Source organism: Pongo abelii, chromosome 20 (assembly GCF_028885655.2).
Source record: "Pongo abelii isolate AG06213 chromosome 20, NHGRI_mPonAbe1-v2.0_pri, whole genome shotgun sequence".
Taxonomy (NCBI): Eukaryota; Metazoa; Chordata; class Mammalia; order Primates; family Hominidae; genus Pongo; species Pongo abelii.
The window spans coordinates 965,225-988,483 of NC_072005.2; the positions used below are offsets into that span (position 1 = coordinate 965,225).

General features: G+C 62.2%; 1 protein-coding gene across 6 annotated transcripts; it reads left to right on the forward strand.

Moving 5' to 3' along the window:
- The first annotated feature begins 434 nt into the window (after positions 1-434).
- STK11 (serine/threonine kinase 11) lies at positions 435-23,005 on the forward strand. 6 transcript variants are annotated; one of them, XM_024236581.3, is made up of 10 exons: positions 889-1,861; positions 13,018-13,101; positions 13,925-14,014; positions 14,962-15,094; positions 15,170-15,306; positions 15,801-15,928; positions 16,535-16,592; positions 17,590-17,777; positions 21,032-21,236; positions 22,168-23,005. In XM_024236581.3, the coding sequence occupies exons 1-10, from the start codon at positions 1,572-1,574 to the stop codon at positions 22,376-22,378; spliced, it is 1,524 nt and encodes a 507-aa protein (XP_024092349.3). In that variant the 5' UTR covers positions 889-1,571; the 3' UTR covers positions 22,379-23,005. The 6 variants fall into 6 exon arrangements, with proteins under 6 accessions (XP_054394523.1, XP_024092349.3, XP_024092350.1 ...); XM_024236582.3 differs by lacking the exon at positions 22,168-23,005 and adding an exon at positions 21,946-22,128 and having other exon boundaries at positions 963-1,861; XM_054538548.2 differs by lacking the exons at positions 21,032-21,236; positions 22,168-23,005 and adding an exon at positions 18,226-18,461 and having other exon boundaries at positions 435-1,861.
- Positions 23,006-23,259: the final 254 nt, after the last annotated feature.

Sequence of the window (23,259 nt, forward strand, 5' to 3'; positions counted from 1 at the left end):
GGGGAGGGGCTCTGGCAGGGGTGGCCCCGCTCCTTCCAGGTCCGCAAGCCCAGGTTCCCGCCCACCGGGCTCAGCCCACCCCGCGGCCGTTCAGGGAGGCCGTTGGTACCCGTGACCTACGACCCCCTTCCCAAGACCCTCCGAGGTCACAGCCGTGGCCTCGCCTCCTCATGTCTGCTTCCCGCCCACTGCCCATGACGGGCGTCTCCGCGGACCAATGAGCGCGCTGTATCCACCCCTCGGGCGGGGCCAAACGCCGACCAATCCCCGCTCGGGCGCCCGGCCGGGTCCAAACGCCCCAATCGTCAGCGGCGGCGGGGCGGGCAGAGGGCCGGGGATGGCAGGTTCAGCCAACGGGTGGGCACGTCGTCCGCGCGAGGAGGCGTGCCCTGCGGCCGGGCGTGCGGTGTCCGCGGCGGCGCAGGGAGGGGGAGGGAGGTAAACAAGATGGCGGCGGCGTGTCGGGCGGGGAAGGGGGAGGCGGCCCGGGGCGCCCGCGAGTGAGGCGCGGGGCGGCGAAGGGAGCGCGGGTGGCGGCACTTGCTGCCGCGGCCTTGGATGGGCTGGGCCCCCCTCGCCGCTCCGCCTCCTCCACACGCGCGGCGGCCGCGGCGAGGGGGACGCGCCGCCCGGGGCCCGGCACCTTCGGGAACCCCCCGGCCCGGAGCCTGCGGCCTGCGCCGCCTCGGCCGCCCGGAGCCCCGTGGAGCCCCCGCCGCCGCGCCGCCCCGCGGACCGGACGCTGAGGGCACTCGGGGCGGGGCGCGCGCTCGGGCAGACGTTTGCGGGGAGGGGGGCGCCTGCCGGGCCCCGGCGACCACCGCGGGGGTCGCGGGCCGGCTCGGGGGGCGCCCAGTGCGGGCCCTCGCGGGCGCCGGGCAGCGACCAGCCCTGAGCGGAGCTGTTGGCCGTGGCGGGAGGCCGCCCGGACGCCCCCAGCCCCCCGAACGCTCGCCCGGGCCGGCGGGGGTCGGCGACCCCCGGGAGGTCCGCTCGGTCGTCCGCGGCGGAGCGTTTGCGCCTAGGACAGGCGGTGGGACCGGGGTGTCGCCGGAAACGCCCCCAGCGAAGTTGGGCTCTCCAGGTGTGGGGGTCCTGGGGGGCAGCGACGTCGCGGACCCGGCCTGTGGGATGGGCGGCCCGGAGAAGACCGCGCTCGGCCGTGTTCATGCTTGTCCGTGGGCCTGAGGTCCCCGGAGGATGACCTAGCACTGAGAAGCCCCGGCCGGCCTCCCCAGGGCCCCCGAGGACGAAGTTGACCCTGACCGGGCCGTCTCCCAGTTCTGAGGCCCGGGTCCCACTGGAACTCGCATCTGAGCCGCCGTCCCGGACGCCCGGTGCCCGCCGGTCCGCAGACCCTGCACCGGGCTCGGACTCGCAGCCGGGACTGACGTGTAGAACAATCGTTTCTGTTTGAAGAAGGGTTTTTCTCTTCCTTTTGGGGTTTTTGTTGCCTTTTTTTTTTCTTTTTTCTTTGTAAAATTTTGGAGAAGGGAAGTCGGAACCCAAGGAAGGACCGCTCACCCGCGGACTCAGGGCTGGCGGCGGGACTCCAGGACCCTGGGTCCAGTATGGAGGTGGTGGACCCGCAGCAGCTGGGCATGTTCACGGAGGGCGAGCTGATGTCGGTGGGTATGGACACGTTCATCCACCGCATCGACTCCACCGAGGTCATCTACCAGCCGCGCCGCAAGCGGGCCAAGCTCATCGGCAAGTACCTGATGGGGGACCTGCTGGGGGAAGGCTCTTACGGCAAGGTGAAGGAGGTGCTGGACTCGGAGACGCTGTGCAGGAGGGCCGTCAAGATCCTCAAGAAGAAGAAGTTGCGAAGGATCCCCAACGGGGAGGCCAACGTGAAGAAGTAAGTACGGCTTGCTGGGGTCGGGGCCGGGCCGGGCCAGTCACTGTGCGGATGGTTCTGTCTTCCTTCCTTCTCTCCTCTCTCCGTTACTTCCTCTTAACACCCTGAACTGGACCCGTCCGGCGCCTGTGTCCTCCGTGCCAGGGAGAGCGTGGTTGGGGGCCTGCGTTACGGACTTTCACTCAGGCAAGGCCAGTTGTCGCAGCGGGGCGTGCGTTTGCATGGGCTCTTGGACTCCAGTTAAAATGCTCTGGTAGCGAAACCCTCCTGAGAAGGGAGCGGCCCCCAATCCCCTAAGACTAGCCCCTTGGCTCCCCCAGCTGTCCAAGGAGCAGAGGCGCCCAGTGGAATCAGCCTGTGTTTGTTTGGGCCCCGAGAGTTTGTGTGCGGCCGCCAGCAGGTTTTCTGCGCAGTGTGTGGCTGTTACCGGGGCCGGGCGAAATGTGATTTGTTTATCCTGTCAGAGGGGAACCCTGGGCTGCCAAAAATAACTGTTTGCACCGGCTTATCAGTCAGCAGGAGGGAAACGTAGCCTTTCCTCATTTGCCAGGGATGTGACGCTGGAAGCATCCCTGGCCCCCGGCGCTGGCAGCCCTGCCCGAGGGGGACTGTGCCTCCCTCCCGAATTGCATCCGGAAGACCTTACTTTTCCAACTGACTTCTTCAAGCACGGGGCTGCCGCTGGGCATCCCGGACGCCTCTGCATCTGTGCGCGGGAGAAGCTCCTACCCAGGGCAGCACGGGCCGGCCTGAGCCTCTCCCAGCTGGTGGGGGTGGCGGGGGGGTGTCCCTGCCTTATCGCAACCAGACACGCTGCACCTGTCGCCGCCTGGCGGGCCCTGCCCAGGCCCTGCTCCTCTCCCAATCCTCTCCCAACCCTCTTAACTTTCAAAACTTTGCCTCCTGTTTCCAAGAAAGGACCTTATCTATCTACTAGGCTAGGCCTCGAGGGACTGGCAGGGACATCCTGGGCAGGGCACCATGACCTTGGAAGGAGGTCCGGGGAGTGGCTGCTGCCGTGTCTGCTCTCACCTCTCTCCTGCTCAGGGGCCCTGGGGCTCACGTACTTTTTTTTTTTTTTTTTTTTTCTATACGGAGTCTGGCTCTGTCGCCCAGGCTGGAGTGCAGTGGTACGATCTCTGCTCACTGCAAGCTCCGCCTGCCGGGTTCATGCCATTCTCCTGCCTCAGCCTCCCCAGTAGCTGGAACTACAGGCACCCGCCACCACGCCCGGCTAATTTTTTGTATTTTTCAGTAGGACAGGGTTTCACCGTGTTAGCCAGGATGGTCTCGATCTCCTGACCTCGTGATCCGCCCGCCTCGGCCTCCCAAAGTGCTCGTACTACAGGCAGGCGTGAGTCACCGCGCGTGGCCTTTTTTTTTTTTTTTTTTGAGACGGAGTTTCACTCTTGCTGGTCAGGGTGGAGTGCAGTGGAGTGATCTTGGCTTCCTGCAATCTCCACCCCCTGGTTCATGTGATTCTCCTGCCTCAGCCTCCCGAGTAGCTGGGATTACAGTTGCCTGCCATCGCGCCCTGCTAATATATATATATATATATATATATATATATATATTTTTTTTTTTTAGTAGAGACAGGGTTTCACCATCTTGGCCAGGTTGGTCTTGAACTTCTGACCTCGTGATCCACCCGCCTCAGCCTCCCAAAGTGCTGGGATTAAAGGCGTGAGCCACCGCGCCTGGCCAACACACTTCTTAATCAGCATGCGGGCTGTGACAAGCGGAAACCAGGGACACAGGCTCTGAAGTTTGTACTCTGGAGCTGGAGCAGTCAGGGTTAAATGGGAGCAGCTGGGAAGGGCGTGTTTCCACGAGGCCTTTCTGATGTCTCAGTGCCCAGTCTTGACACGGGTAGAAGGCGTGGCCAGTGCCTTGGGTCAGTGGAGCAGTTGCCCGTGCCTGGTCTCTGTGAGATGGGTTGGTCAGGGGCTGGGCAGAGCCTGTGCTGGGGTAGCAGGTGCCCTCTAAAGGGGCCAGTGACAGTCTCTCTCCCAGCAGTCAGAAACCCACGCTTAGGGGCCGGGCGCGGTGGCTCATGCCTGTAATCCCAGCACTTTCGAGGCTGAGGTGGGTGGATCACCTGAGGTCAGGAGTTCGAGACCAGCCTGGCCAACATGGTGAAACCCCGTCTCTACTAAAAATACAAAAGTTAGCCCTGTGTGGTGGCGCGTGCCTGTAGTCCCAGCTACTCAGGAGGCTGAGGCAGAACATTGCTGGAACCTGGGAGGCGGAGCTTGCAGTGACCTGAGATCGCACCATTGCGCTCCAGCCTGGGCGACAGAGCGAGACTCTCTCTCAAAAATAAATAAATCTGGCTTGAGTTTTGACAAATGTATATGCAGGGTCAATGGGAAGAGAGACGCTGGGGGGAAGAAGCCCGACTGTGAGTGTGAGCCCCCTGCTTTCCTGAACAGTCAGTGGAGGAGGTCCTGGGAGCTCAGGTGAGCACCTGAACGGTAGGGCGGAGCCTGAAGGTCTTGGTGGAGACAGGCCAGAGGGTTGCAGGAACCTAGTCTGGCCCAGTGCCTGGGAGAACAGTAGGGAACACGGAGGCAGGGAGGCAGAGGGGTTGGCAGGACCTGGACTGGACTGTGCGTCGCAGCTACCCACAGCTTGACCCCACTGCCTTGAAGTGAGTGATGGACCCTCACTAGTGTTCAGCGTCCAATTTCATCCTGGCCCTGAGTGTGTAATGGCTTTGCCCTTGCGGGGCCCCCTGGGATGAAGGGTGAGCCCTGTCCCTTCCTGGTCACCGTCTGCCATCAGGAGCTGCCCCGCTTGCAGCTGTGATTCAGGAGCCACTGCACTTCCTCCAGCCCCCTGGGTGCTGCCAGGGGGTCCCCCTACTCTGGGAGCTGGTGTGTCCTGACTGGAGGCTGCCACGTGCAGAGTGCTGTCAAGGAGAAGGGGTGTCCACTGCCCAGCCCTGGGGCCCAAGGCCTTGGCCAGCCTTGCTGCCAGCGCTGCAGGGAAAAAGCCTCCTTTGTGTGTGGGAAGCTTAATACACTCCACTCAGATTGTGTCTCGCAGCGAGTGTCTGGAACCTTCCAGACAAGCCTCAGGCGTCCGGTCCTCTAATTGGTGTGGAAAGTGTGGGCGATCACCAAGGGGGGTGGGTTGGGGCAGATGGAGCCGGCATGAGTCCCGTCCCTTCCCTTCCTTCCCAGAAAGGCAGCCCTGGAGTCCGTGCCTTGTCCCGCTCTCACTGGCAAAAAGTATAATCTTATTAGAAATGGGAAAGTTCCAGAAAGCATCAATGAGTTAAAAAGAGGGCTGGGCATGTTGGCTCACGCTTGTAATCCCAGCACTTTGGGAGGTCAAGGCGGATGGATCACCTGAGGTCGGGAGTTAGCCTGACCAACATGGTGAAACCCTGTCCCTACTAAAAATACAAAATTAGCTGAGTGTGGTGGTGCACGCCTGTAATCCCAGCTACTCTGGAGGCTGAGGCAGGAGAATCACTTGAACCTGGGAAGCAGAGGTTGCGGTGAGCCAAGATCATGCCATTGCACTCCAACCTGGGTACCAAGAGTGAAACTCCGTCTCAAAAAAAAAAAAAAAGGGCCGGGGCGGGCATAGTGGCTCACGCCTGTAATCCCAACACTTTGGGAGGCCAAGGCGGGTGGATCACAAGGTCAGAAGTTCGAGACCAACCTGGCCAACATGGTGAAACCCTGTCTCTACTAAAAATAGAAAAATTAGCCAGGTGTGGTGGCACATGCCAATAATCCCAGCTACCTCATCTGAGGTCAGGAGTTCAAGACCAGCCTGGCCAATATGGCGAAACTCCGTCTCTACTAATACAAAAATTAGCCAGGCGTGGTGGTGGGCACCTCTAGTCCCAGCTACTTGGGAAGCTGAGGCAGGAGAATCGCTTGAACCTGGGAAGCGGAGGTTGCGGTGAGCCGAGATCGCATCGTTGCACTCCAGGCTGGGCAAGCCTAGGAGAGAAGAGCGAAACTCTGTCTCAAAAAAACAATTAATTAAAATAAAATAAAATAAATCAGTGCCATAGGCTGTTTCTGATAGGCAGTGGGTTCCTAGGGTGGAGCAGAGAAGGGCTGGAAGGGGTCGCCAGCACCCAGCCCGGCTCCCCCTGCTTCTTGGGGGACAGCAGGGCTGGCTGCTGCTGCGGAGCCCACAGTGGGGTTCTGTGGGGGTGCAGGCAGAAGGCCGCCATGCCTCCCTCCCCCTTTCCACTCCAGTGAGAGTGGGCTCGAAGGCAGGGAGTGTGCCCGCCTTGTGGAGCCTCCGCAGAGGCACCCAGGGCTGCCGTGAGCGCACAGCCTGGCGGCGTCCCACGGCCCTCCCCTTTCCTGTCACTTCCACCTGTTGCAAAACACTGTGCTGTCGTGTCTTTTCTTTCTACCTGTTTGGAAATGTGAAAATCACCGCTGCCATAGGAAACGGGCCCAGATCCGGGCTGTGGCTCTCCCATCCGCACCGCCCCCGCGGTGTCCAGCCAGGAGGTGGGAGGCCGGCGGCACTCAGTGTGCGTGGTTGCGGCGATGATTGGCAGATGCTTGGACCTATGGTAAAGAGGATTTTCGCGAGTTGGGAGTCAGTCCTGGACTTTGTAGGTCTTTACATCACAGGCGGCCTTTATGGGGTTCCAGCATCTGCTCAGGCCCCTGCGCCAGCCATGTGAGGCCTGGGTGTCTTCGAGGCCTCTGTTTGTGCCCCTCTCTGGGCAGCGGGAGGGACAGCTCTGAGACCCAACGGGAGCTCAGGGGCTGGGCAGCCGCAGAACAGCGGGGTGATGGGTCCACTGGGGGTTCTGGGCTGTGCACACAGTGGGCTTCCGGTGCCCAGCCAGCTGGGGCAGGCCTGGAATGTTGGTTCCTCGCCCAGGATCTGGGGCGCTGCTGTAGCTGTCGAGGAATCAGTGAGGCGGCTGGACGGCCTGTATGTCCCACAAACGCCACCGTGTTGCTCAAATTGGACTCAATTTTCTTAACAGCTTTTTTTTTTTTTTTTTTTTTTTTTTGAGATAGGCTCTCACTGTATCGCCGAGGCTGGAGTGCAGTGGCGCAATCATAGCTCTGGGCTCAGGTGACCCTCCTGCCCCCAAGGTATCTGGGACTGCAGATGTGCGCCACCACACCCGGCTAGTTTTTTGTAGAGATGGGGTTTCGCCATGTTGTCCAGGCTGGTCTCAAACTCCTAGACTCAAGCTATCCGCCTGCCTGGGCCTCCCCCAGAGTGCTGGGATTACAGGCATGAGCCACTGTTTAGCCACGTTCACTTTTATTTATTTATTTATTTACTTATTTATTTATTTTTGAGACGGAGTCTCGCTCTGTCCCGCAGGCTGGAGTGCTGTGGCACGATCTTGGCTCACTGCAAGCTCTGCCTCAGCCTCCCGAGTAAGCTGGAACTACAGGTGCCTGCCACCACGCCTGGCTAATTTTGTTTTTGTATTTTTAGTAGAAACAGGGTTTCACCGTGTTAGCCAGTATGGTCTCGAGCTCCTGACCTTGTGATCCACCCGCCTCGGCCTCCCAAAGTACTGGGATTATAGGGACGAGTCACCGCACCCGGCTCACCTTTTTATTTTTTATTTTATAGAGACAAGGTCTTGCTGTGTTGCCCAGGCTGGTCTTGAACCCCTGACCTTAAGTAATCCTCCCTGGCCTCCCAAAGTGCTGGGATTACAGGTGTAAGCCATAGTACTGGGCCTAAAGTTCACTTTTTTTTTTTTTTTTTTTTTTTGAGATGGAGTCTTGCTCTGTCGCCCAGGCTGGAGTGCAGTGGCGCGATCTCGGCTCACTGCAAGCTCCGCCTCCTGGGTTCACGCCATTCTCCTGCCTCAGCCTCCCGAGTAGCTGGGACTACAGGCATCTGCCACCATGCCCGGCTAATTTTTTTGTATTTTTAGTAGAGACGGGGTTTCACCGTGTTAGCCAGGATGGTCTCAATCTCCTGACCTCGTGATCCACCCGCCTCGGCCTCCCAAAGTGCTGGGGTTACAGGCGTGAGCCACCGCACCCGGCAAAGTTCACCTTTTTAAAGTGTGTAATTCAGTGGCATATAGTACATTGACAGAGTTGCGCAACTGTCACCTCTATCAGCTTCCAGAACATTCTTGTTACCCCAGAAGGAAACCCCGTCTCTGTCAGCCATCACTCCCCATTCCCTCCCCAGTCCCGGCACCCATGCATTCCCTTCCTGCCTCTGGATTGGCCTGTCCTGAGCATTTCACATGAGTGGCGTCACACACCGCGTGGCCTTTTGTGTCCGGCTTGTCTCACGGAGTGTGCTGTCCTCAAGGGGCATCCACGCCGTGGCCTGGGTCACGGCTGAGTCACATTCCAGTGTGTGGAGGGCCATGCTGCGTTTGACTGCTCATCTGTGGCTGGACACTTGGGCTGCTCCTGCCTCTGCCTGTGAATTGTGGCTGCTTTGGTGCACTTGCGCTCAGCCAGCGTCCCTCTAGAATCCTCGAGGGCCTTGTTTCAGCCGCATCAGGAGGGATTCAGGGACCAGGGCACGCGGGTCTGGAGCTGGGAGTTCCTGGGTCTCCATGTGCCTCCCAGTCCTGCTCTGAGCCGTCGGAGGCCGGGGCGAGGGCCGGGCCCATCTCTTCCCTGTATGATCTGTTTCTAGGCAGATGGAGGCTCCTACCCGCACCTCTCTGTGAGCTTGAGTGGCGTTTATGACTCTCCTTCCTATTTCCTGTCCTGCTAATCAACAAGTCAGCTAAACAGTCCACACTGCCTGGGCAAGCCCAGTAGGCCCCTAACGTGGCACCTCGGAGCGGCTGGTGATGCCCCAAGAGCCGGGCTTCCCCTTCCTGGAGGCTCTTCCTGTTCCTCGCCAAGCTCTTAGGTTTCTCTGGGCCTCCTCTTCTGCTCTTTTTCTGGCTGGAGACGCCAGAGGAAGCCTGGCAATCTAGAGAAGCTGATGTGCCCCCAGCATCCCAGAGGTGACTGCTACCAGGCGGGGGGCGGCCCCACCCCCACTCCTCCCCTGGCATAAATCGGGGGCGCACATGCCTGCGCAGAATGCCTTGGTCCCTTTTAATTAAACAGACAACCCAGTGTCTCTTGGTCTATGCCGACCTGCTCAGGAGTGCCTAGGCTCTTCCACATTTCAGCTGCTGTGCGTCCTGCTGCTGTGAAGTGTCCCCGTTGAGGTGGAGGCAGGGCAGGGCACCTTCGGTGAGGGCGGGTTCCTCCTGTGCCCGTTTCCCCATCTGTAGAATGAGGGCTTGTGGGGGAGACGTGCTGTCGGCAGGTGGTGGCCGGCGCAGGGAGGTTTCTGGGGGGGAGTCCTCCATCCTCATTTGCTTTTAGGGCCATGCAGCCTCCCGAGTGGCCCCCACGAGGCTCTGAGGCTGCATGCAGGTTGAAACCCTGGCCTCGCTGCCCCTCCTCAGGGTTAGGACTGTGCTGGAGCCTGGGTGGGTGTGGGGTGGTCCCTGCACAGGCAGCAGGAGGTGGGCCAGAGCGGTGCTGGACCTGAGGGCCCGTGGCTCCCTCAGCCCCACTGAGGAGGCTGGAACAGTGTCCTGGGCCACCTTTCCTGCCGGTAGCCGACTCCTGCCGAGGCAGGGGGTGCTTTCGCCTCGTGGTGGAGCATCAGGATCTTGGGGCCTGTGCGTCCGAGCATCTGGCCTCTGCTGTCTGAAAACAGCACCTTCCCTGCTCCGCCCCCCAACCGCATCTCCTCTGAATAGAAGGCAAGTCTTGCCTCCCAGGAATGGCCTGTGACCCTCATCAGTGGGGGAGGTTAGGGGCACACAGAGCCCTGGGGAACAAGGGGATCTGGGGCTGAGCCAGGCCTCTCGGGCCCACCCCGAGCTCTCCTGAGCAGCCTGGCAGGCAGGAAGGCGCTGGGCCCGGGGCCTTTGCTGAGCCCAGCCTCGCCCTCAGCGTCCTCCTCAATGCCCTGGGCGCCTGCCAGGCTGTGGACACAGGCCCCGGCCAGCTCTATAAATAACGCTGCCGGTCCCTGCTGGGAATTGGTGCCACCACCACATAGCCCAGAGAGGACGGAAACACAGGGCTTCCCAGCGAGCAGACCAGGCCCGCGGTGACCAGTGGAAGTGGGGGACGCTTCTCAGGGCTGGGCAGCCTGGCAGGGCACCAGGCACAGCCAGGGGCCGGAACCAGTTGCTCACTGGCTCCTCTTCTGGGGGACTGTGTCCCTCTGTGCCCCGTCCCCATCACCCACCTTCCTTTCCCTTCATCCTGCTCTCCTAGCCCCTCCCCAAGCTGGCGGCCCCTTGTCCAGGCCCAGCCCCAGCACAAGCCCTGGCAGAGCCCAGGCCTTGGCCTTCTGAGATTGCCCTGAGGGCAGTGAGCAGTGAGCCTTGGGACTGATGCACTGGGAGGGAAAGGTGAGCCAAGGCTTCCTGCAAGAGGCAGCCCTGAGCTGGGGGTGGGGAAGGCTGGGTGATGGGACACCCCAAGTTTGGTTTTTTTTTTTTTTTTTTTTGAGATGGAGTCTTGCTCTGTTGCCCAGACTGAAGTGCAGTCGTGCAATCTTGGCTCACTGCAACCTCCGCCTCCCAGGTTCAAGTGATTCTCCTGCCTCAGCCTCCTGAGTAGCTGGGATTACAGGCGCCCATCACCATGCCTGGCTAATTTTTGTATTTTTAGTAGAGACAAGGTTTCACCATGTTGGCCAGGCTGGTTTCGAACTCCTGACCTCAGGTGATCCTCCCGCCTCGGCCTCCCAAAGTGTTGGGATTACAGGTGTGTGTCACCGCGCCCAGCCCCCCAGCTGTTTTTTATGCTCCATGCTTGGGCTTCCTGTTAAGAAAAAAACAAAAAACAAAAACTATGGAGATGGAATTTGCATACTATACAACTCGCTCGTTCACAGTGTACAATTCAGTGGTATTAAGTACATTCACACGGCTATGCAACCACTACTTCTAATTCCAGAACGTTCTGTCACCCCAAAAGCAAGCCCCATTCCCATTGTGTTACTCTCCATCCCCTCTACCAGCTCCTGGCCACTCTGAATCCACTTCCTGGCTCTGGATTGGCTTGTCCTGGATATTGCATAGAAATGGGATCCTGTCGGCTGGGCGCGGTGGCTCACGAGAGCAAGAGATCCAGACCACCCTGGCCAACATGGTGAAACCGCATCTCTACTAAAAATACAAAAATTAGCTGGGCGTGGTTGCAGGCACCTGTAGTTCCAGCAACTCAGGGGCTGAGTCAGGAGAAATCGCTTGAACCCGGGAGGCGGAGGTTGCGGTGAGCTGAGATCATGCCATTGCACTCTGGCCTGGCGACAGAGTGAGACTCCGTCTCAAAAAAAAAAAAAAAGAAAGAAAAGGAAACAAGAAATGGGATCCTGTCATCCCAGCACTTTCTGAGGCCGAGGTGGGCAGATGACTTGAGCCTAGTAGTTCGAACGAGACGAGCCTGGGCAGCCCGGTGAAACTGTCTCTACTAAAATACAAAAATTAGCTGGGCGTGGTAGCACACGTCTGTAGTCCCAGCTACTTGCGGGGCTGAGACGGGAGGATCGCTTGAGCCTGGGAGGTGCACTCCAGGCTGGGCGACAGGGAAACCCTGTCTCAAAAAAAAAAAAGAAAAAAAAAGAAAGGGCATCACACACTGTGTGTCCTTTAGTGTCTCAGTGTGACATCCTCAAGGTGCATCTAGGCTGTGGCTGGAGTCAGAGCCTCACTGGTTTTTGTGGCTGAGTCGCGTTGAGTGCGTGGATGGGCTGTGCTGATCCTCGTCTGTGGAAGGGCCCCTGGGTGGTTCCACATCTCGGCTGCTGTGCTTCCTGCTGCTGTGAGCATCTTGTGCTCTGTTTCTGCATGGCGTGTACTGTTCCTCAGGGTGTGTACCTGGGAGTGGAGCTGCTGGCTCACAGGGTAACAGACCTTCGGAGAAGCTGCAGACGCCTCCATGCCCACCCACTGGGTGTGAGGGCCTTGCTCCTCGTCATTTTTGTTTTTGTTTTGCTTTATTTTTTCTTTTATGAGACAGGGTCTTATTCTGTTGTCCAGGCTGGAGTGCAGTAGCACGATCACAGGTAACTACAGGCTCAAGTGATCCTCTCCCTTCAGGCACGTACCTCCACGCCTGGCTAATTTTGGTACTTTTAGTAGAGACAGGGTTTCGCCATGTTGCTCAGGCTGGTCTCGAACTCCTGAGCTCAGGTGATCCACCCGCCTCGGCCTCCTATAGTGCTGGAAGAAATGAAGTGTGTGCGACAGGGCGGCAGCTGCAGAGGGGGCCGTGCTCTCTGGCCTGCGGAGGGGGCCGTGCTCTCTGGCCTGTTGGGCCCGACCCTTGTGACAGGCAGGTGGGCGTGGCTAACTGGGCGGCAGCTGCAGAGGGGGCAGTGACAGGCGGGTGGGTGTGGCAGGACCCCACAATGTCTCTTCCTGTGGCGTCTCCTTCTCCGTGTGCCCCTTCCTATGGGCCATCCTTCCAGCTCACCTGCCGCCCACCCTCCAAGGAGTGGGACCCTCAGAGTTGGGAGCCCTTGGCAGCGGGGGACTGTACAGTGTGACGGAGCCATCACCAGGGCTCCAACTCACCCTGGTTCCTGCCACGGTCTGGGCTCCATCTGTGCTACCATTGCAATAGTCTGGTTTCTAGGAAGCAAAACTGTTACTGAGTTACAAAGCTCAATTAAGAGTGTCCTTTGGGAGGCCGAGGCGGGCGGATCACAAGGTCAGGAGATCGAGACCATCCTGGCCAACATGGTGAAACTCTGTCTCTACTAAAATACAAAAAATTAGCTGGCTGTGGTGACACGTGCCTGTAGTCCCAGCTACTCAGGAGGCTGAGGCAGGGAAATCATTTGAACCCGGGAGGCAGAGGTTGCAGTGAGCTGAGATCGGGCCCCTGTGCTCCAGCCTGGCGACAGAGCAAGACTCCGTCTCAGAAAAAAAAAAAAAAAGAGTGTCTTAACTGTGTTCTCCAAAGCCCTCGCCGGCTGATGACAGACTGGAGGGCGCTGTGCTCCCACCCCCTACTGTCCTGAGCCTGGACGTGTGGCCCCTGCAGGGCCCTTCCCCAGCACTGTGAACTCACAGCTTCTCTCTAGGGAAGGGAGGAGGTACGCCACTTCCACGGGGAGATGGGGAGGCCGACTCCAGGGATCCAGGCCATCATCCTAACGTCGGGTCGGCTGATACACCCCTGTCCTCTCTGTCCCAGGGAGATTCAACTACTGAGGAGGTTACGGCACAAAAATGTCATCCAGCTGGTGGATGTATTATACAACGAAGAGAAGCAGAAAATATATCCTTTCTGGTGTTGGGGCTGTGGGGCCTCCGTGGGAGGGGCTGGGGCCCTGGGTCCGCCTGCCCCGAGGCCTGCTCCCCTTCCCGTCTCCTTGAAGGAGACTGGCACACGAGGGCCGTGGCCTTCCCTGGTTCTCCGGAAGTCAGCCATTGTGGCAGTGGCTGAGCAGCTTGCTGAAAGGGGCCCTGAGCCCCGGCTCCTGTGTCTTGGGCCCGTGGGGTGTCAAGACCCTTTTTTCTCATAGTCTCCTCCCAGGCTAACCAGGGGTGTGGCCAGGGTCTGCCTGAGACAGGCCATGCAGGCTGAGCGTTGTGGGCCATTTTGGTCGTGGCTGGGCGTGTCCTCGTGTCATCTGTGGACACCCCCATGGGTCTTACGGGCACAGCCTCCCTACGGGGACTTTGCTTCCTGAGGTGCTGTGCCCAGAGCAAGAGCCAGAAGGGGTCCTGAGGCTGGGGCTGTGTTCCCTGAACCACGCGGTCAGGGGCCCTGGGCCCGTCCTGCATGGACCCGAGCCTGCTGGCGGGGGCGTCCAGGAGGCACCATCCCCCACCCATGGGCAGGGTGGGGGACGTGAGCCCAGCAGGAACGCTGCCCCAAGAGTCAGCCCTGTCCTCCACTTCCCCGTAGGCTCCTTCCTCCTGGGACGCTGGGGCCCCTGGGCCTTTTCAGAGGGGTGGCTGAGGGCACGGTGGGCCCTGGTCCCAAGAAGGGGCAGGGTGGGTGCAGAGGGTCCCTCCGGAGTCCCTTCTCTGGCCCCTGTGCTCCCCGGGCCTATGAGTGGGGCCGCCCCCTGAGCTGTGTGTCCTTAGCGCCCCACGTATATGGTGATGGAGTACTGCGTGTGCGGCATGCAGGAAATGCTGGACAGCGTGCCGGAGAAGCGTTTCCCGGTGTGCCAGGCCCACGGGTGCGTGCGCACGGCAGGGGCCAGGGTGGGGCGGGGGCCGGGGGCCAGGCAGGGCAGGCTCCTTTCCGTGTGGCCACACTGCTTGTCCTGATGTTCATTGACATGAAGGCCCAAGTTTTTTTGTTTTTTTGTTCTTTTTTCGAGATGGAGTCTCACTCTGTCTCCCAGGCTGGAGTGCAATGGTGCGATCTCGGCTCACTGCAAGCTCCGCCTCCCGGGTTCACGCCATTCTCCTGCCTCAGCCTCCCGAGTAGCTGGGACTACAGGTGCCACCAAGCCCGGCTAATTTTTTGTATTTTTAGTAGAGACGGGGTTTCACCGTGTTAGCCAGGATGGTCTCGAACTCCTGACCTCGTGATCCGCCCGCCTTGGCCTCCCAAAGTGCTGGGATTACAGGCATGAGCCACCACGCCCGGCCCTGTGAAGGCCCAAGTTTTTAAAAACAGTTTTGGGGTTCCCCATGTGTGGCATCCACAGGCAGGGCTGCTGCCAACCTCCCGCCTCCATCTTTGCTGGGCCTGCTGCCTGAGGCCAGCAGCCTGCTTCCAGCCCGTCGCTGGCAGCCGCCTGCCCTAACCGGATCTCCTGGATGCAGGTCTGGTGGCCTCAGAGTCAGGGCCCCTTGCTGCTGCAGGACCGCAGGGGCAGGGAGGGGCCTGCTGTTCCAGCAAGACTTTGGGGTGCAGCCGGCCTGTGGCCCACAGGAAAATGAGACCTGTGGACATCCGGGGCCCTACCACACATGGCTCGGCCGGACGAGGGTGGTCACTGCAGGTGCAGGTGTGGCTCCCTGCTGGACCCAGCCTTTCCTCTATCCTGTGTGCCTGGACCTCTGTGACTTCCAAGCTGGGCCTGTGGTGTTTGGGAGGCTCCCAGGCAGCTGCAAAGGGGACCCCTGTGAGGGGCAGGGAGGCCTCGGCCCCAAGACAGGTGTGTGCTGCCCGCAGGTACTTCTGTCAGCTGATTGACGGCCTGGAGTACCTGCACAGCCAGGGCATTGTGCACAAGGACATCAAGCCCGGGAACCTGCTGCTCACCACCGGGGGCACCCTCAAAATCTCGGACCTGGGCGTGGCCGAGGTAGGCACGTGCTAGGGGGGGCCCTGGGGCGCCCCCTCCCGGGCACTCCCTGAGGGCTGCACGGCACCGCCACAGGCACTGCACCCGTTCGCGGTGGATGACACCTGCCGGACCAGCCAGGGCTCCCCGGCTTTCCAGCCGCCCGAGATTGCCAACGGCCTGGACACCTTCTCCGGCTTCAAGGTGGACATCTGGTCGGCTGGGGTCACCCTGTAAGTGCCCCGGCCCCCCCGGCACTCGCCACACACACACTCCGAGGGGCCTCTGCGTCTTGGGCAGTTGCTGGCCTGTGGGCGCAGGGCGTGGCCACCAGCCCAGACCCTCTCTGGCCACAGCCGCTGGGGGTGCTTACTTTATGGAAATGTAACTCACATGGCAGACGGTGGTTCACCCGTGTGAAGTGCAGCCTGGCCCACCAGGGATCTTCACAGAGTGGCACAGCCGATCCTCCTCCCAGAGCCCCACAGGGAAGCCGGGCGGGTGACAGCAGCTCCAGGCCCCTTCCCCGGGTGGGTCCAGAGGACACTCCCCTCCTGCCCCGTAGCCTCCACTAGTGGGAGGTGGTGAAGACAGAGGTGTCCTTGAGTCCACAGGGCCTGTGGTCCAGCAGCCACGCGAAAGCTCCGTCCCTGGGGCAGAGCTGGGGCTCCTAGGGCGTCAACCACCTTGACTGACCACGGCTTTCTTCCTTCCCCTCGAAATGAAGCTACAACATCACCACGGGTCTGTACCCCTTCGAAGGGGACAACATCTACAAGTTGTTTGAGAACATCGGGAAGGGGAGCTACGCCATCCCGGGCGACTGTGGCCCCCCGCTCTCTGACCTGCTGAAAGGTGGGAGCCTCGTCCCTCTGCCTGCAGCCCCAGGGAGGCGGGGCTTTTGTGCAGAAATGTAGGGTTGGGGGTGTCAGGTGGGGGGCTATTGGCCCCGAGATCCCAGCAGGCATTGAGAGGACTGAGTGGAGAGGCCGGCCTCCCCGCAGGGCCTGGTTTGCCGGGTCCCTCAGCTCCACCCTGCTTCTGGGCCCCGTTCACCCTCTGAACTCCCACCCCAGAGGGCAGTGCTGCCCTGCGCCTCCCCCAGCCCCGCCCTCGGGGGCTCCCTGGCTTGCAGGGTCTGTCAGGCTTGTCCTGCTGCACTTCCTACGCATGGCAGCAGGTGGCACTGGCCATCTGTCCATCTGCCCAGTGGCCTTGGGAGAATGGAACCGCCCTGGCCGTCCAGCCCAGCCCTGTCTCCCTGCCAGCCACGCACAGGCTGTCCCCGGCATGTCCCGTGGAGTGGCCTCTGTCAGGGAGACCGCCTGTGCGCGGGGCCACCCCTTAGGAGCATCCAGGTATCACCCAGGGCCTGACAACAGAGGCTGGGCAGGCGGGGACGGTTGGCGGGGGTCTCAGGCCTGTGCCCAGCTGACTGGCTCCTCACCGGCTTCTCCTCAGGGATGCTTGAGTATGAGCCGGCCAAGAGGTTCTCCATCCGGCAGATCCGGCAGCACAGGTGAGCGGCCCCTGGGGGCCGTGGGGCCGAGGCTGCAGGGAGGCCGGCCATGTGGGCAGCCAGTTGAGTGGGCGCCAGAGCACGGCATGGTGGTGCCAGGCTGGGCTGGGGCCAGACCCCGTGCAGCACCCGCAGTTCTCAGGGCCCGAGTGGGGTCTCTGGGCACTGCCCTGTTACTGGCCAGACCCAGGCCGTGTCCGAACTGGAGTGTGAGTGAGGACGTGCGTCCGTCCCTGCCCTCGGCATGGAGACGTGCCGGGAAGGGCACAGCTGGTCCCGAACACTGGCGAGAGCCTCTCTTTTTTTCCCTCCTCCTGGGGCTCCCAGCAGCAGGGTGTGGCTGGAATCCAGCCCAGGGCCCCCAGCTCCATGACAGGGAAGACAGAGCGGCGGGTGGGGTCAGCAGGCCCCACAGTGCCGCCTCCCTCACCTCGTGGGCTCTGCTCCTCCACACCAGCCCCTGGAGGCCCCTGAGCCCTCTGCCGGAGCCCCACTGAGACCGGCTCTGGGAGTGGGAGTGTCCGGACCCCTGAGGCGCTGGTGCTGATTGTGCCTTGGGGGTCTCTGCACAGCTCGGGGCAGCTGGGAGCCTGGCGGGGACTGGGGCTGCCCCCCGATAGCCTCCTGGGCTGGGGTGTGCTCATGGCCCCCCCAGACCCCCTTCTGGCCTTTGCTGACGTCCATCTGGTGGGTGCTGAGTGCTGGCTGCTGGCTGCCACCTGGGAGACAGTGAGGCTGGCCCGGGGGGGTCAGGCCTCAGGGTGGAGGGGACATCTGTCAGGCTTGGAGTGAGGTCAGGGCTACAGACTGAGATCCTGGCAGCCTGCTTGCTCCTGGAGGGCATAGCTGAGCTTCTGTGGTCACAGCCATCCCTTGCGCGGCCTGGTCCCAGCTCCTGAGTGTGTGGCAGGTACCCTGGGCATGGAGGAGCCGGGTCGGGCAACTGGACTGCCCTGGTGCCAGCCTGACGGGCACCACTGCTTCTGGGCGTTTGCAGCTGGTTCAGGAAGAAACATCCTCCAGCTGAGGCACCAGTGCCCATCCCACCAAGCCCAGACACCAAGGACCGGTGGCGCAGCATGACTGTGGTGCCGTACTTGGAGGACCTGCACGGCGCGGACGAGGACGAGGACCTCTTCGACATCGAGGATGACATCATCTACACTCAGGACTTCACGGTGCCCGGTGAGTCCGGCGGGGGCCCCTGCCCGGCTCTGCTGACTCGGCTGGGATGTGCCACGGGAGCAGGGTGCCGCCTGTCTGCAACGAGGACAGCTTCTGCCCTCTGGTGGCCAATCCCACGTCCCCAAAGCCTCCAGCCCACCTGCAGGCTGCCTCCGCCCTGTGGGCCGCTGGGACACGGCTAAAAGGCGTGGGGTCAGCGGGGGCACCAGCCCAGGCCTGCCTGGCCAGGAGGGTTCCTCAGGCGTCTCTCCGGGTGCTGCCCAGCCAGGCACCACCCACCAGCCTTGGCCTGAGTGGGGGAGCCCCAGGGTCGGGGGAGGGTAGGTGAGAGTCAGGGTGCAGGGTGGCCCCTCAGACAGCCGGCATGAGAGAGGGTCCAGTGGCCCTCCCTCCCGTCATCCCTGAGGCCTTCCCGCTGGCCCTGATGCCGGCCGCCCTTCTTCCCTAGGTGGCGAGGAGGCGTCTGAGGCAGGGCTTAGAGCGGAGCGCGGCTTGCAGAAGAGCGAGGGCTCAGACCTTTCAGGAGAGGAAGCCTCGCGGCCGGCGCCGCAGTAGTGCCTGAGGAGGAGCTCAGGGCCTTAGCGTAGGGGCGGCCCACATTGGCAGCCAGCCCCTCCCCGCCATGCTCCCAGCTTGGCTGTGTTCGGCCCAGGGCTGGGCCGTGTCATAAAGAGTTTTGCAGTGTATCTGCAGGTGGATGCTTGCTGCGCTTGGGTTGGAGCCTGAGGGGACTTTCTGTTTTACTATTTCAGCGGGAAGTGGTGGGCAGGGGCCGGCCTGAGAAGGGGGGTACGCCAGGCAGGTTGGGATGTGAGGACCCAGTGTACAGAGTCCACCCCCGGGCCCGAGGGTCCCAGAATAGTGGGGGCCCTGCAGAGAGCCCTCCATTAGGTCCCTCAGCACTCCCGGGTCCCTCATCAAATCCCTAGGCTCAGCCCAGTAGCTGGTCCCCAGGAGGGTACAGTGTGGGTGCCCCTGAGAGAGCACAGTGTATGGGGGTCCCCAGGGGGTAGTGTCTGGGGGGGCCCCCAGGAGGATGCAGCATGTGGAGACCCCCCAGGAGGATACAGCATGTGTGGGGCCCCCAGGGTCACAGGGTCTCGACTCCTGGGCTCTTGCATTTGCAGCACTGTGGCCGTCGCGTCTGGTCTGTTGGGATGGGAGGTACTGCTGGGCACCCTGGTCAACGGAGTGTGCTGGGAGGTGGGGGCCCCTTATGGCACCCATCCTTGGGGCCTGGCTGCAATTTGACCCCAGGCCCAGGGTCTTCTGTCTTTCAGAGCCCTGGTGCCCTGAGACGGGCAGCCAGGCAAATCCCAGGCAGGAGGGCCAATTAGGGCAGGGCCAGCCCAGGCAGGTCGCCAGAGTCCCTACTGGGACGTGGACCACACGCTGACCCCCACGGCCGCCCCTGCATGCCAGGATCCCTGAGTCAGGACCTGGCACTGGCTTCCCTCCTGGGGACCCTCAGGCCTGTGTGAGACCTGGGCTGCCCTGGGGTGAGGTGCCTGGGAGGAGGGCAGGGGCTGGGCCACCTTTTTCATGACCCTGCTGAGCCCACTGTGGGTGGTGAGGAGTACCCAGCAGGGGGAAGGGCCGCCGGACCACTCCGCATGGCTGAGGCCTCAGTACTCAGTACTGGGTACTCAGGTGGACGCCCCTCCCACTGCTCAGATGCTGGGGACAAGCTCAACTTGAGGCTTCAGCGTGAGCCCCATCCCTGACCTGCAGAGCCCCCTTGCATCGGGGCAGGACAGCCCGGCGCCCTTGGGTCAGGCCGTCCTCCACACTTGGCCAGGGCTGCTGCATCAGCCCCTGTGTGCCTCCGCTTTGGCCCCACCTGTCCCTACCCAGGATGGGGGTCCTGCTGCCAACACCCAGAGCCCAGGGAAGGGGCTTGGGCTAGATCCTGGGCACCAGTGCAGACAGGAGTGTGGGGTGGGACAAGGGCCCAGTGGTGGCTGTGCCCACTGATACAGAGCTGGGGCACCTTGTCCACAGAGCCTGCCCTACCAGAGACGGGCTGGGCACAAGCTCAGACCTATGGGTGCAGTTGGTGCCTCCTCACCAAGGTTTTTTTTAATCTTTTTTTTTTTTGGAGACAGAGTCTTGCTCTGTCGCCCAGGCTGGAGTGCCGTGGTGCGATCTCGGCTCACTGCAACCTCCACCTCCCGGATTCAAGCAATTCTGCCTCAGCCTCCTGAGTAGCTGGGATTACAGGTGCGTGCCAGCACGCCCGGCTAATTTTTGTATTTTTGGTAGAGACGGGGTTTCACCATGTTGGTCAGGCTGGTCTCAAACTCCTAACCTCGTGATCTGCCCACCTCGGCCTCCCAAAGTGCTGGGATTACAGGCGTGAGCCACCGCACCCGGCCCAAGGTGCTTTTTTAAAGCCAGTGACTTCCTGTGCACATGGGACGGGTGTGTGGCAAGTTCTGGAAGCTGCTGAGTCAGCCACTGGTCCCTTCTCGGAGCTGGGGCTCTGCACTGGGCACTTGAGCTCTGGGGCAGCCCGGGGCAGCCTCCCACTGACTTCGCCCGGGAGGGGCCTCGGGGATGGCTCGGCAGCCAGTGTGTTCGCGGAGTCCTCGCCGACCACCATGGTTCCTGGCAGGGACAGTACGTGGGCAGCTTCCTGCACTTCTCCCTGCCATTGTGAGGACAGCGTCCACCTGGGCAGGGTGGGCAGCCCCAGGCCTGTGGGTTTCACCAGGGTGCTGGTGATGGTTGGTGGCTGGCAGGGACTGGGGGCAGCTGGGGGCCCTGGCAGGCTGAGCTCTGCTCCCCGCATGGTTGTGTGCTGGCATTTCGCGTGCCTGGCCTGAGCCTGACCCTCCTGTGTCCTCACAGGTGAGCATGTGGCGGCTCCTGTGCCTCTAGAACCAACCATGGGCCAGGGTGCCCCAGGGGAGCACGGGAGGGTCCTGCCCTGTCAGCTTGCCTCCTACTCAGGAGGTCCCTGCAGTCAGTACCTGGGTGGGGTCCCACCTGGGGTCATGGCAGGTGCAACAGACGGGGTGGAGGGGACACTCCTGCCCAGGCCATCTGTGGGAGGCTCAGCCCCGGGGGGTGCCTCCCAGAGCTGCTGGGGGGCAGCATTTCAGGCTGGAGACACCTGGGCCTGACCCAGGGGTGGGCATGGCCTGGGCGGCAGCTGTAAGTGCCTCCCTGTGGTGGGGGCCAGCCAGGTCCCTGCGGCTCTGGGGGTGCGCCCCTCAGCTCAGGCCACACTTGCCGTTTCCCTCCCAGGACAGGTCCCAGAAGAGGAGGCCAGTCAGAATGGACAGAGCCGGGGCCTCCCCAAGGCCGTGTGTATGAACGGCACAGAGGCGGCGCAGCTGAGCACCAAATCCAAGGCGGAGGGCCGGGCCCCCAACCCTGCCCGCAAGGCCTGCTCCGCCAGCAGCAAGATCCGCCGGCTGTCGGCCTGCAAGCAGCAGTGAGGGTGGCCGCCTGCAGGTGGGGCGCGGCGGGGCCGGGGGGGGGGGGGGGGGGCATGTGGGGACAACATGGATGCTACAGCCAGCCGTGAGCATAGCCTGCGCCAGTCATGGTGACTGTCACATGGCTGCGCGTAGTTGCCATGTGGCCTTTGGGTGGCTTGGCCACTTAGCAATCCCCATTGAGGGTGCTGTCTCAGGGCCTGGTGTCTGGCCGGCGTGCTGATCACGGAGGCCTACGTGTGGCGGGGCTCTTGGGGGGCGTGCCATCCTCACAGCCACCTCTCAGAGTGGGTGCATTCCAAGGACCCTGCCCTGGGCCTGGCGCCCCCTCCCCATGCCCGGACTGCTCCCAGGAAAGGCTTATGCTGGGCTCAGCCCAGAGGGTTTTGAGCACCAGTGGGTGGTGGGTGGTGGGGAGGGGCCGCAGCCTCCATGGCCCTGCCGGGGTGCCCCAGGCTCTGAGGCAGCTGCCAAGTATGGTTGAGGTTGAGTCGCGCCAGACGCTGCCCTGTCTCTCCCTGTGCGCCTGCCTCCTCTCCCAGCCCCAGCCGCAGCCCCAGGTCGGAGACGGAGCCCCAGAGGTGTCAGAGACCCTTGTCACCTGCCGAGGATGCGGGGTGGATGGGGGCCCGAGGCAGAAGCCCTTGCCTTGCCACAGTTCCTCTCCCAGGTTTTGTGGGCCACCGCCTGAGTTACATGTCTGTCCCCCAAATGGGTGCCCACAGCCCATCCACCAGCATCAGAGCCCGCCAGGCCCCACTGCAAAAGGCCACACTTAATGTACCCCCGGAGTGACTCAAGGGTGGCGTTCCTGGCCTCCCCTGCTGCCCCCCAGGAGTCCGGTAGGCCCATGACTGCACCTCAGCTTCTCCATCCTCCCAGGGGCCCGCGGGAGGCGGAGAACCGGTGCCCAGGCTGACCTCTTCCGTCCTCCTTGCACCCTGCAGCCCGTGTCCAGGAGCCCCGCCAGGTGCCCGCGCCAGGCCCTCCTCAGTCTTCCTGCCGGTCCCGCCCGCCCTCCCGGAGAGGTGGCCGCCATGCTTCTGTGCCGACCACGCCCCAGGACCTCCGGAGCACCCTGCAGGGCCGGGCAGGGGGACAGCAGGGACCGGGCGCAGCCCTCCCCTCGGCCGCCCGGCAGTGCACGCGGCTTGTTGACTTTGCAGCCCCGGGCGGAGCCTTCTCGGGCGGGCGTGGGAGGAGGGAGGCGGCCTCGATGCACTTTATGTGGAGACTACTGGCCCCGCCCGTGGCCTCGTGCTCCGCAGGGCGCCCAGCGCCGTCCGGCGGCCCCGCCGCAGACCAGCTGGCGGGTGTGGAGACCAGGCTCCTGACCCCGCCATGCATGCAGCACCACCTGGAAGCCGCGCGGCCGCTTTGGTTTTTTGTTTGGTTGGTTCCATTTTCCTTTTTTTTTTTTTTTTAAGAAAAAATAAAAGGTGGATTTGAGCTGTGGCTGTGAGGGGTGTTTGGGAGCTGCTGGGTGGCAGGGGGCTGTGGGGTCGGTCTCACGTCGCAGCCGCCTTTGCGCTCTCGGGTCACCCCGCTTTGGCGGCCCGGCCGGAGGGCAGGACCCTCACCTCTTCCCCCAAGGCCACTGCGCCCTTGGGACCCCAGAGAAAACCCGGAGCAAGCTGGAGTGTGCAGTCAATATTTATATCATCCAGAAAAGAAAAACACGAGAAACGCCATCGCGGGATGGTGCAGACGCGGCGGGGACTTGGAGGGTGCCGTGCGGGCGAGGCCGCCCAAATTTGGCAATAAATAAAGCTTGGGAAGCTTGGACCTGGCCGTCTGGGTTTTGTTCGCGTCTCAACATGGATGGGGCGGCAGCGCGGCGGGCGCCGTTCACATGCGGAGGGCAGTGGGGACTCGGGGCGCGGGAGGGCCGGCGGCAGCAGCGGTGGCGGCGCGGTTATTGCTCAGAGGCGGCGCGGGCTGCCGCCAGCACACGCCGCAGTGAGGTAAACGGTCTCGGAGACCGGCAGTCACGGCGTTGAGCTGCCTCCCGGCCCAGGGCGGCGAACTCGTCTGCGACT